Source organism: Mesoplodon mirus (genome assembly GCF_964341445.2).
Source record: "Mesoplodon mirus genome assembly, chromosome: 9".
NCBI lineage: Eukaryota > Metazoa > Chordata > Mammalia > Artiodactyla > Ziphiidae > Mesoplodon > Mesoplodon mirus.
The window spans coordinates 96,914,812-96,927,070 of NC_138985.1; the positions used below are offsets into that span (position 1 = coordinate 96,914,812).

Consider the following 12,259-nt stretch of genomic DNA (forward strand, 5'->3'; position numbering starts at 1 on the left):
TAGGTTGCCTGAGGGCATCTGTTCCCACCCAGACAGGACAGGGTTAAAGGAGCAGTCGATTCGGGGACTCTGGCTCACTCAGGCCGGAGGGAGGGAGAGGTATGGAGTGCGGGGCGAGCCTGCGGCAGCAGAGGCCAGCGTGACGTTGCAACAGCCTGAGGTGCACCATGTGTTCTCATGGGGAAGTTGTGACTGGATCACGGGACCCTGGCAGTGGCGGGCTGCACAGGCTCCCAGGAGGGGAGGTGTGGATAGTGTCCTGTGCTCACACACAGGCTTATTGGTGGCAGCAGCAGTAGCCCCAGCGTCCCACGCCCGTCTCTGGGGTCCGCGCTGATAGCCGCGGCTCGCACCCATCTCTGGAGCTCCTTTAAGCGGTGCTCTGAATCCCCTCTCCTCGAGCACCAGGAAACAAAGAGGGAAGAAAAAGTCTCTTGCCTCTTCGGCAGCTCCAGACCTTTCCCCGGACTCCCTCCCGGCCAGCCGTGGCGCACTAATCCCTTCAGGCTGTGTTCACACCACTACCCCAGTCCTCTCCCTACTATCCAACCGAAGCCCGAGCCTCAGTTCCCGGCCCCCGCCCACCCCGGTGGGTGAGCAGACAAGCCTCTCAGGCTGAGTGCCGGTCGGCACCGATCCTCTGTGTGGGAATCCTCCGCTTTGCCCTCTGCACCCCTATTGCTGTGCTCTCCTCCGTGGCTCTGAAGCTTCCCCCCACACACCCTCCGTCTCCGCCCGCGAAGGGGCTTCCTAATGTGTGGAAACCTTTCCTCCTCCCCAGCTCCCTCCCACTGGTGCATGTCCAGTCCCTTTTCTTTTGTCTCTGTTTTTTCTTTTTTCTTTTGCCCTACCCAGGTACGTGGGGAGTTTCTTGCCTTTTGGGAGGTCTGAGGTCTTCTGCCAGCGTTCAGTAGGTGTTCTGTAGATGTGTTTCTGATGTATTTGTCAGGAGGAAGGTCTCTGCGTCTAACTCCTCCACCATCTTGCAGGTCTCCCCCAAGGCTGGCATTTTTGAAGCATTGACTGTTAGCACCTCAGGGGAGAGTGAGCTGGGCCATAAGGAAGCCTCGGTCATTTCTTTCCTGGTTGTGATGGAGGATGGGGATGGGACCAGTGGGGGGCCCTGGAAAAGAAGGTTAAATTGTGGGCTCATGGTGCATTTTCTATGGTGTGTGTGTGTGTGTGTGTGTGTGTGTGTGTTTTGCATATTCCTATTTTTATTTCACTCATCTGGAATAATTAAGATGTGCTTGCAACTGGTATAGTTTTAAAATGTTCTGATATAGTGTATGCTGTTTTTAATGACTTTGTCTAAGTTTTATTTTATTGACTTACCTTATTCTTTATTCATTTTACCCCTCAGATTTGTCTTGTGTGAGCTGTATGCCTTATCTTCTAGAACTTAATGCTTCTCAGAATAAACTGACGACATTCTTCAATTTCAAGCCACCCAAAAATCTCAAGGTAGATTTTATTAATACACTAATTACATGTGTTAACTGGTTTGTGAAATACATTAATGAGCAAAACAGCACTAAAAGAGAATTCAGAGAGAATAAGACAGAGGAGAAATGAAATAAAAAAGGAGAAGGATTTGTGTATCATTTATTTTAGAAAAGGGAGATGGTCTTTCAAGAGATTATCTTTTTCAGAAGCTTTGCTAAAACCTAATGTCCAAACCAATGAACTAACTTCTTTCCCTTTTCTCTGCTTCATTTAAATACTAGTTATTGTTTGTGTATTTTTATTATAGCAGAACAATTTTATACCTGAAAATTCTGTAAAAATTTCCTGGGGGCTTAAATTTTGCCTTCTTTATTGATCCAACCTTTACTTTTGTTTAGAAAGCAGTGATTTCAGATCTTCATTCTTGCTTCTCTGTACTTGCTTTTGCATTTCTGAGGCAGAATGAAACTCTGTGAATGGTGGTTGATGGAGCAGCTTACTCTGCTGTGGAGCACTGAGTCTCATACTTTAATGTGTGTGTAGGTCATGTGGCGTTCTTGTGAAAATGAGATTCTGATCCAGTAGGTTTGAGGTGGGCCTTAGGCTCTGCTTTCTAACAACCTTCCTGATGAGCCATTGCTGCTGGTCCATGGACCACATGTAAGCAGAGAGGTCATAGATTAATGGTACTCTGATTTTCTGCACACTGGAATCACCTGGAGAGTTTTAAAGACTACTGATGCCTGGATCCCACTGCCAGATATTCTGGTTCAAGTGGTCCAGAGTAAGGCCTGGGTGTGGGAATTTCTAAAAGACCCTGCCCAGGTGGCTCTAACATGCTGACAAATTTGGGAACCATTGCCACAGCTTGGGATGAGTATTTTTCTATTGGACTCAAATATTTCATTAAAAAGTTGTTTTAAGGAGTGAACATCAATGATTTCCTTTTATTACCTATTTAATTTTGTTTACAAGCCAAATTAATGTAGATCCAAGGTATTGTGCTGGAGCTTGCACAAATATGAGTCTTTGAAATCAAGAATCTGACATCCTCCATACTGTCAGTGAGACAGCTTTCTTAATTTTTCTTCTGTTATTTCACATTGCTACATTTTTATCAGTAGTGAGTTTTTTCCCTTTGAAATTACAGTTATTGCTGTGGTGACATTCCTTTATCCAGAAAAGCCACACAAGGTGCCTATTTGTCCTTAGTATGGGGCCTTGTGGTCTCCAGGTCATCAGGAATTGTTCTTGCAGAGCTGTCTTGATTCTCCCTCCTTTGCTGTCCCCTTCTGCCTTGCCCTAAGCCCCAGTGAAATCAGCCATGGCAAGAGCGTGACCCGTTTCTTTGGGAAAAACTTGCCTGGAGTTTCTTTCATTCACAACCTTGCCTCACCCCCTCCCCAAAAGACTGCACAAGTAAACAAAAACAAATCAGGTACCCCATCTTTTTTTTAAGAGCAGTTTTAGATTCATAGCAAAATTGAGGAGAAAGTGCAGAGATTTCCCATATATCTCCTGCCCCCACAAATGCACAGCCTCCCCATTATCAACATCCCCCACCAGAGTGGGACATTTGTTACACTCAAACCTACACTGACACATCATAATCATCTGAAGTCCACAGTTTACATTAGGATTCACTCTTGGTGTTGTACGTTCTGTGGGTTTGGACAAATGTATAATGATGTGTTTCCATCGTTATGGCAGATACCTCAATGTTTAAGTTCCTAGAGAATTAAGAGCAAATGTATTGGTAACTTTAGGAAGGTGCTTGCAAAGTGCCAGAGTGCCCCTGACGAGGTACTTGAACCCTGTGTGAACCCTAAGTGAACCCTTTGTGAACCTGGGAGGGGAATGATTGAGGCCTTCCAATGTTTTCAATGCAGGATCTTACTAAATCCTCCCAATAGAACTGTGAGGCAGCTGGGATGGTCCCATTTTACAGATGAGTGTGCAGAAGCACAGAAAGGTTAAATAACTTACTTAACCTTTGCTGGGAGGTCACAGGGCTGGCATTGAACCCCGTGTCTGAGACCCAAAGCCCATTTTTCCAGTAAATCGCGCTTGTATATAATGTCTCACCCTCTTGGAAAGTTCTGCTTATGTTTCATTTATTATCTATGTGCCTTGTGCCACCAACCAAAGAAAGCATACATGTCCCAAAGAGCAGGAGCTTATACTTGTACCCTTTTTGTATTTCCTAGAATGATTTTGCTCTTAGTAGGTGAAGAAGGTTCGTTTGATTGATGGGCACTTCTTACAAGCTCTGGGTTCCAGTGGAACTCCCAGTGAGAGTCGGGGCAATATCATAACCCTTTTAAGGTCTCTCAACAAGCCCAGTATCATAAGTGCATGGAGGGCACAGAATTGGCATATAGTCCCAACAGGTGTGTAGTTAGATAGGTATCATAAGCACACACAAGCTGTGGCACAAGAATGAAAGGTGTTGATGGAAAAATGTCAGCTATAAGTAAACCTAGATAATTATAAGTTTATTTCTAGCCCATCATTATTATATAGAAGAAGAAAGCAAATAAGTAATTTCATTTTATCATGCCAAACTGACTTTTTAATTAAGTCATGGAATGCATTTTACATAGTTGCAATTTGTATATGCATAAAATTTTGTTTCTGATTTTTTTTAACAGGATTTTGTTTGCACATTTCTATTTCTTCACATAATTCACATACTTGTATTTTACTTACTATGCAGTCTTGTTGCTGTATTGTAATCAACTTAACCAATTTTCTACACTTGCCACTTGAGCTGTTTTCAAAGTTTTTTTTAGTGTCCAGTATTTAAAGTTTTTAGTATTTAAAGTATTTAATACATGGATAAAAATAATCTTAGTGCATGGGTGGGGGGAGGTAAAATTACTGCTTTAAAGGGCACAAGAAGATAATAATAGTACTTATTTTATAATTGCTTGATAGTTTTCCAGAAAATGCTTACCATGTGCCTAGCACATTGATGCAGTGTTTAAAAAAATTTTTTTTAATCTTTTGCCAGTAGGTGAATAATTAAAGTTATTTAATGTTGTTTTTCTTTCTCATATTTTTGAGTAGGAACAACCAATATTGTTGAAAATGCTTTCCTAAGATAGTCAAGTTTGAGAAAGGGTGCTGAGTGGATGAGGTATGGCCTGAGGGATGAATAAGAAAGACTTTTCTAGCCTTTAGGGGGTGACACAGGAGAGTAAATTGAGCCAGAAACAGAGAAGGCAAAGAAGCAGGAAGCAAGGTGTGCATATAAACTAAATGAACACAGGCTATTGGGCGTCAGTGAAAATGAAGACATGGTGGTTAGTAAGGGTGAAACTGAGGTAAGCTCTGAAGGAAGATCAAGAAAGTTTAAAATAAGTGCTGAAAATGGGGAGAGTGACTGAAGAAACAGAAAGCGTTTCTGTTGCGCAGCTGTCCGCGCCAGCCATGGGGAAGGGTCTCCCCCTTAGTACCTCTCAAAATGGGCAGACGAGGGTCCCAGCTAGGAAACGATTAAACACAAAGGAAGTACGTTAGCCTGCGTGTATTTTCAACTATGAATTGTAACCCCTCATCAGAACATACATACTTGTTGTGCAAGTAATTGTGTGGTTAAGATGAATGAGAAATAAAGTATAACATCCTGCTCTCTTTCTCTTATCAGAAGGTGGATTTTTCCTACAACCAAATTTCGGAAATGTGTGATTTGTCGGCATATGACTCTCTCACGAAACTAATTTTGGACAGTATCCTTTGAATGATTAAAGGGGAAAGTTTGATTAAGAGGCCCATTAATACATGTGTACTGGATGACCTGGAATAGTGCCGAATAGGCAATTTACTAGAGATGTGTGACTCATTTAAACGGTTAAGAATTGATATTCACAAAATGAGGATATTTTACTGACCAAGGAGTAAGAGTGCAAATCAGAGCTTGCCAAGAACATCTTACACCTGAAAAGCTAAGAAGACAGTCATTCTCTGATAAACATAGGCTTATTTTTAATTCTAGAACCAGATAAGAAGTTCTGTTTTACCCAACTCCTTTCTTCAAATTTGCTTAAACTGGGGCCCTATTTTATGTAAATTCAGTATCAGAAAATCCAGATACGGCCAAAATTAGTGATTATTTATTTTACAAAAGAATTCACACTGGGCTTCCCTGGTGGCGCAGTGGTTGGGAGTCCGCCTGCCGATGCAGGGGACACGAGTTCGTGCCCCGGTCCGGGAAGATCCCACATGCCGCGGAGCGGCTAGGCCCGTGAGCCATGGCCGCTGAGCCTGCGCGTCTGGAGCCTGTGCTCCGCAACGGGAGAGGCCACAACAGTGAGAGGCCCGCGTACTGCAAAAAAAAAAAAAAAAAGAATTCACACTAAGCTCCCTTTAACTAGCAGTCCTCTCTAGTGTATCTCAAATGATGCTTTCATAAAAATTTTAAAAAAGTAAAACCAACAATTTTTGATTTGCAGCCAACTTCAAGAACATATCTGTTTCATGAGCCAGGCTCCTGTGCAAACAGAGCACCTACCTTAACATAGACACACTCCAGCTTCTGGACCCTAAGGGGTTGACTGGGGATCTGTGAGTTTAATGAGCTTGAATCTCTTCCTTACCCTAGAGACCAGTGTTCTCTGGGTGATAAGGGAGCAGCGCCTTCTCTTTCTCAGTATCTTTCTACCCCCCCTGAGGATTTTTCAGGGCAGAGTGGAGAATGAATTGGTTGCCCTCGGGTGCCTCATTCCAGGGATGTGGCAGCAGCTAGTACACACTAGTAATGAGGCTCTCGAGATGTGGGGAGAACAGAAGGTACGTTTCCTTGAAGACATATTTTGTAGGAAAAATGCTTTATTTGTATATGATGGAAAGCTTAAAGCATCACATCACTCTCTTTAGAACTTGTGTGTGAAAATGAGCAATTAGTGGACATTTAGAGGGTGCTCTTGAAATGAGCAAGTTTTCTTGAACGTAGCCGAATGAGAAAATGATCAAAATGAAATGTTTTGATGACAAACTAAAAGTACACATTAGCGGCACCCGTCCATAGAACCTGCACTTTCTGCTTGACTGTTGCATATATTGCATTTGGAAAGAGATAGAGTCTGACGGCCCAGAAGCTGTCTGGCTCAGAGATCTACTCATCTCAGGCCATCTAGAAGAATGCTCCCCAGGGACCACCAGCAGTGTCAGCATTGCCTGGAACTTTTTAGAAATGCAGACTCTTGGATGCTACCCCAGACCTCTGAAATCAGAATCTGCATTTTTAACAAGACCCCCAGGTGATGTGAGTTCATACTAAAGCTTGAGGAGCACTGGTCTAGACGTCAGCTGCCCCCCTAAACTCCAACCAGACAAAAGGGATTGAGCATCCAGAGCTCCTTCTGTTCTTCAGTGTACCCTGAGTCAGAATGGTGACACAGAAGTTTGGAGTTCTATCTCCCAGAAAATACTCTATGTGCAAGCATGGAATTGCCAGAGAAAACAACTCCACAGTATTTTGGACTGAAAATGGAGGATGCATTTTAAAACATTTCTATCATGAAAGTCTTAATTTCTACATAAATTTATCTTTCCATGTAAAAAGCTGAACTGTTGTGACTTTGTAAATGTCAATGGAGGAAGGAATCAGGGTTTTTTAAACTTGACTTTAGATGTAACAATGGAGTCTTATCTCCAAAGTGTAAAAAGTTTTATTACATCAGAACCGATTGGAATTCAGAACGTAGACACATAATTAGAATGTAAATACCGTGGCACAATTCCTCATCTTTGTTTTTAAAAATGCAAAGACAAATACCCAGAACTAGCTCCCCTTCATAAACTACTTCTTAGATGGCTTACAGTTTTGAAAAGAGAGTAGGCTAATTTTTAAACAGTACTAACTATGCCTCTTTCTTTTGTTCCGTTCAGGCATATCATATTGTGTATAATTATGTAATTAGAGTTTTGAAAAGACTTAAAAGCTTTGAGATAAAAAAGAATTTCTAAACAACTTTTTAATGCCAGAACATTTAAAAACTTAGGTGAAATGGATAAATCCCTAGAAAAATGTTATACACCAAAGCACTGACTTGGAGATAGAAACCCTGAGTAGTCCTACAACTATAAAACTAGTTCATTACAAATTAAAATCAATTAAATTAAAAATCTGCATACAAAACCCCCCAACTTTCAAGAACAAACCTTTAAAAAATGAACAAATTCTTTCAAAGATTTAAAATAGAAGGCATATTCACAATTCATTTTAATGAGGTTACTTTGTTACCCAAACCAGACAAGGAACAGTAAGAGAAAAGAAAATGACAGGCTTATTTCACTTGTGACATAGATGTAAAAATCCTAAACAAAATATTAGCAAACTGAATCTGACAGTATATGAAAAAGATAATATACCATGACCAAGTTAGGTTTATCTCATGAATGTAAGGATAGTTTAACTTCAGAAAAATTTAAAATGTCATTAATGACATGAACAGATTAAGGGAAATAAATCATATGATAAATAGATATAGAAGCTCAATAGATGCAAAAAATTTAATAGAATCCATTCTTCATTCACAATAAAAACTCTTAGTAAACTAGTAATAGGGAATTTCCTCAACTTGATAAGAATGTCAACAAAAATATTTGAAACAAACTTTATCCTAACTGGGGACATGTTCTAAGCACTCTTTAAAATCAAGGATACAAGACAAGATAACCGCCTTTGCCACTTCTAACCGTCATTGTTTAAGAGGTCCTACTCAGCATCATAAGAGAAAGAAATGAAAGCAAAGTATAAAGATTGATAAGGAGAAAAAGTCATTTCTTGCAAATGATATGATTGTCTACAGAATATAAAAAAGAACTTGCAATAAACTACTAGAAATAATAGAGTTTTGAGAGTTCAACAAGGTAGTTGGATATGACTTCAATAAACAGAAATCGATTGCATTACTCTGCACCACAAACAAGCAACCAGAAAACACAACCTTGAAACGCCATTTACAAAAATATTTATCTTATTAAAGATGAATAAGACCTGTCGGGGGAACATAATAAAACTTTATTGAAGGGTATTAAAGACCTAATTAAAGGGAAATATATTATAGCATGTTCCTGGATATGAAGATGGGAGAAGATGTGTAAATATAATTTTATAGAAAATGAATCAGAAAGGCTAACAAACATACGAAGACATGTCAACCTCATTTGTATTCAGAGAAATGCAAGTCAAGCTCACAATATACTATATCATATCCATTCAGTTGACAGAATGTAAGAAATCTAAAAATACCATGTGTTGGAGAACACATAGGTCAAGAGGATCTCTATTTTTCTTCCTTATGGGTGTGAAACTAGTTCAACCACTTTGGAAAACAATTTTGTGCAATCTTGTAAAGTTGAACATCCACGTTTTCTATGATCTAGCACTTTCATTCCTATATACAGGAAGTTTAGTATACGTGTACCTGGAGGCTTGTAATAGCAAAAATTGGAAATAGCCCAAATATTCCTTGATAAGAGAGCATAAATAAATTATGGTATACTGATACAATAGCATTATCATATATATAGTCGTGAAAATGAATGAACTGTATATATCTCCATGCACCAGTAAAGTTGACTGTTAATACAACCAAATATAATTTTTTTAAATTTTTTAAAATTAAAAAAAAAATTTTAGTTAAAAAATGTTTTTAATTTTTGGCTGCGTTGGGTCTTCGTTGCTGCACGCGGGCTTTCTCTAGTTGCGGCGAGCGGGGGTTACTCTTTCTTGCGGTGCGCGGGCTTCTCATTGCGGTGGCTTCTCTTGTTGTGGAGCACGGGCTCTAGGCGTGCCGGCTTCAGTAGTTGCGGTGTGTGGGCTCAGTAGTTGTGGCTCGTGGGCTCTAGAGCACAGGCTCAGTAGTTGTGGCACGCAGGCTTAGTTGCTCCGTGGTATGTGGGATCTTCCCGGACCAGGGATCGAATCCGTGTCCCCGGCACTGGCAGGCGGATTCTTCACCAGTGCACCACCAGGGAATTCCAAACCAAATATAATTTAGATATAAAACCAAAGGGGAAAGGGAAGAAGAAATAGGCAATTCAGCCTAGGGGTTATCTCTGAGAGGGAGCCGTCAAGACATGACAGGAGAGGTGTGCAGAGGTAGATGTAACTTACTGCTAATGTTCTACTTCTTGGGCTGGGAATGGTGGTGGTTTCAAGAATATTCATCAGAGTTTTAAAAGTTAATAAAAGCAGGCCATGTATGGCCAATGATGTGCCTGTCTTCATTAACATTTTTTAAAATTTGAAACTTAGAAATTAATTTCCTTGAAAACAGTTAGTTACCAAATGTCAAAGTCCAGCTCTATCAGAATTCCCTGGAGGGCTTGTTAAAACACCTATTTCTGGTCCCCACCCTCCAGAGCTTTTGGTTAAGTAGGTCTGGGGTGGTACCTGAGAACTTGCGTATCTAACAAGTTCCTGGATGATGCTGGCTGGCATTGCTGGTCTGAGGACCACACTTTGAGATCCACAGCTCTAAGCTAATCAGTCCTGTCTGTTATATCTTGAATGTCATGCTTTTCTCATCTGCTGCCATTCCATTTGTCCTTTTTTAAATGCTTTAGAAATTTGGCTGTTACCTTTCTTTAAACTTTTTGTATTTACTCAAGCTTTCCTTTGTGAGCATCTGTGTTTTCTATTTGAGGGAAAAAAAATGGCACGTTTGTTTAAAATAAAATTAAACGAGAAGTATAATTATCAATATTGAAAGCAGTTATTGAAAATGAAAAACAAATCAGTTAATCAAGCTAGTAGTGCTGGCAATGTGGCTGTAGTAGATTATGTTAATACCTTAGAATGAAGCTTTAGCTATAAAGTATCAACTTTTTAAGTTAATCTTATTATGCTATTTTTTCCTTCTGTAGGTGGGCAACTGATGATTAATTGATAATCACCCCAAATTGAAAGAGGATAAATTTTGCTGAGGATTAGTATATTTATTTAGTCTTAAGAAAGGATGCAGTTTATTTTTTACCTATAAATATTAATTGATCATTGGAATTTATTCCATGATTATAGAATCATGAAGTTTTTAAAAAGTGATTTATTGAAATTTTAAATCCAGACAGGACTTTAGGGATCATCTAGTGCTGTTATTTTATGGGAGAGGAGCCTGAGACTCAGGGAAACGTCCGATATTATTTGGCAAATGGTTGAGCTGAGACTAGTCTTCTGCATTCCATTGTTCTTCTCATGTTGCAATTCATTGAATAATTACTACTTTTATCACATAGCCATTTGAAGTGTATGCATGTTTCATTTCTTAAAGATATTCACTCCCATAGTGAAGAACATTTTTCACTGGTAAGGTGATATAGATCCTTCAGGATTAGTTTTGATTAAAGTCATCATTGTGGTTCTTTCCACTAAGAGAATTGTGATGGATTTCCTATTTATTTCTTAGTAACTGTTTTCTGTACACCCGGCCCATATTTTACGGTTGTAGACAAATGAATAAGAGCAAATGCTGACTAGTGAATAATTCATGTCAAGCACTGTGAACTGCTGACAGCATCGCCAAAATGTAAAAATATATTGTTGGGGTTTTCCCTAGCTGTAAAGTTATGCTTATGTGCCTTTGGATTCCTTCACTCAGTTTCCATGAGGATCTAACATTCCACTGTAAAAGATTTATTCATAGAATCATAAAATTTTAGAGCTGGAATGCAGTATGATGATCTTGTATTCTTTGAGTCTCTTTCTCCTGATAGTAGCCTTTTAAAATTAAACTATACCTAAGAGGATTAACTCAATAAGCTAATTCATTGTAATAGTTTAGTGGCTTATCTAATTATATTTCTTCTTATCGGAAAGTCCCAAGACTTATGAAAGAACATGAAAGAATAATGTTAGGAGGAAGGGCAAGTAGCATTTCATGAAAGTTCTTAAGAAAATGGGAGATTGGAGAGATAAAGGTATTCCTGAACTTAGAGCTCTGGATGGACCAGTCCTTCATATTGACTGTTGGCATTGCTGGCAGTCACATATGATGTGACCGTGGGAGTAATTAGCAGGGAAAGCCGTTGTGCCACTGTGAAAAGTACTCTTACGAGCTTGATTGCGGTTGACCCTTGAATAATGGTGGGGGTTAGGGGACTGATCCCAGAGCAATCGGATAGCCACACATAACTTTTCAGTAAGCCCTTTGTATCCACGGTTGTGCACCAGTGGATTCAACCAACCTCTACAGATGGTGTACCACTGTAGTATGTATTTAGTGAAAAAAAAAATCCATGTATAAGTGGACCCATACATTTCAGACCTGTTTGTCAAGGGTCACCTGTAATTTATAGTGCCTAAAATTCCTTGAAATTTAAAGGAGAGTGAAGAGTTGGGAAATAGGAGACAGTTTTGGTGAAATGAACCTATTTCTCAGCAGAGATGTTCAGTCAGCTCCTTACCCTTTGCCCCAGTGCTGTGCGCGATGGCAGTGGCAGCTGCAGAAGCCATGGCCATGACTGCAGGGGGGCATCTGTATTCCTCCTCCTTTTGGCCCTTGCAATACTAATTTCATAAAACATGACTTGCCCTACTAGTCAAAGCTAGAGAGTAAGCTGGATGCACCAAGGGAATGGCCTCTAATGTCTTGGAAAATTACTGTATACACAGTCAACAGGCTTTCCTTTTCAGTTCCCATTATCTCTTGACAGTGTCCAGATTCCTGTTTTCTAGTTTTCTAATCCTTGCCTGCTTCCCATGGGAGTGCTTCCTGACTCAGCCACCCACAAGCATTTGTTTTACTCTCTGTCATAATTCAGAGTATCTTCGTTTCTGTTGAAGCTGAGCTACCAAGACACTAGT

At 40.0% G+C, this 12,259-nt stretch overlaps 1 protein-coding gene across 2 annotated transcripts in view; it reads left to right on the forward strand.

The window, feature by feature from the left end:
- Positions 1–12,259, forward strand: part of LRGUK (leucine rich repeats and guanylate kinase domain containing) — a 118,945-nt gene that overhangs the window by 19,688 nt on the left and 86,998 nt on the right. For both annotated transcript variants that reach the window (XM_082632944.1, XM_082632945.1), the window contains exons 4-5: positions 1,364–1,464; positions 5,096–5,177. In XM_082632944.1, the coding sequence (XP_082489070.1) occupies positions 1,364–1,464; positions 5,096–5,177 (183 nt within the window). The remainder of the gene's footprint in view (positions 1–1,363; positions 1,465–5,095; positions 5,178–12,259) is intronic.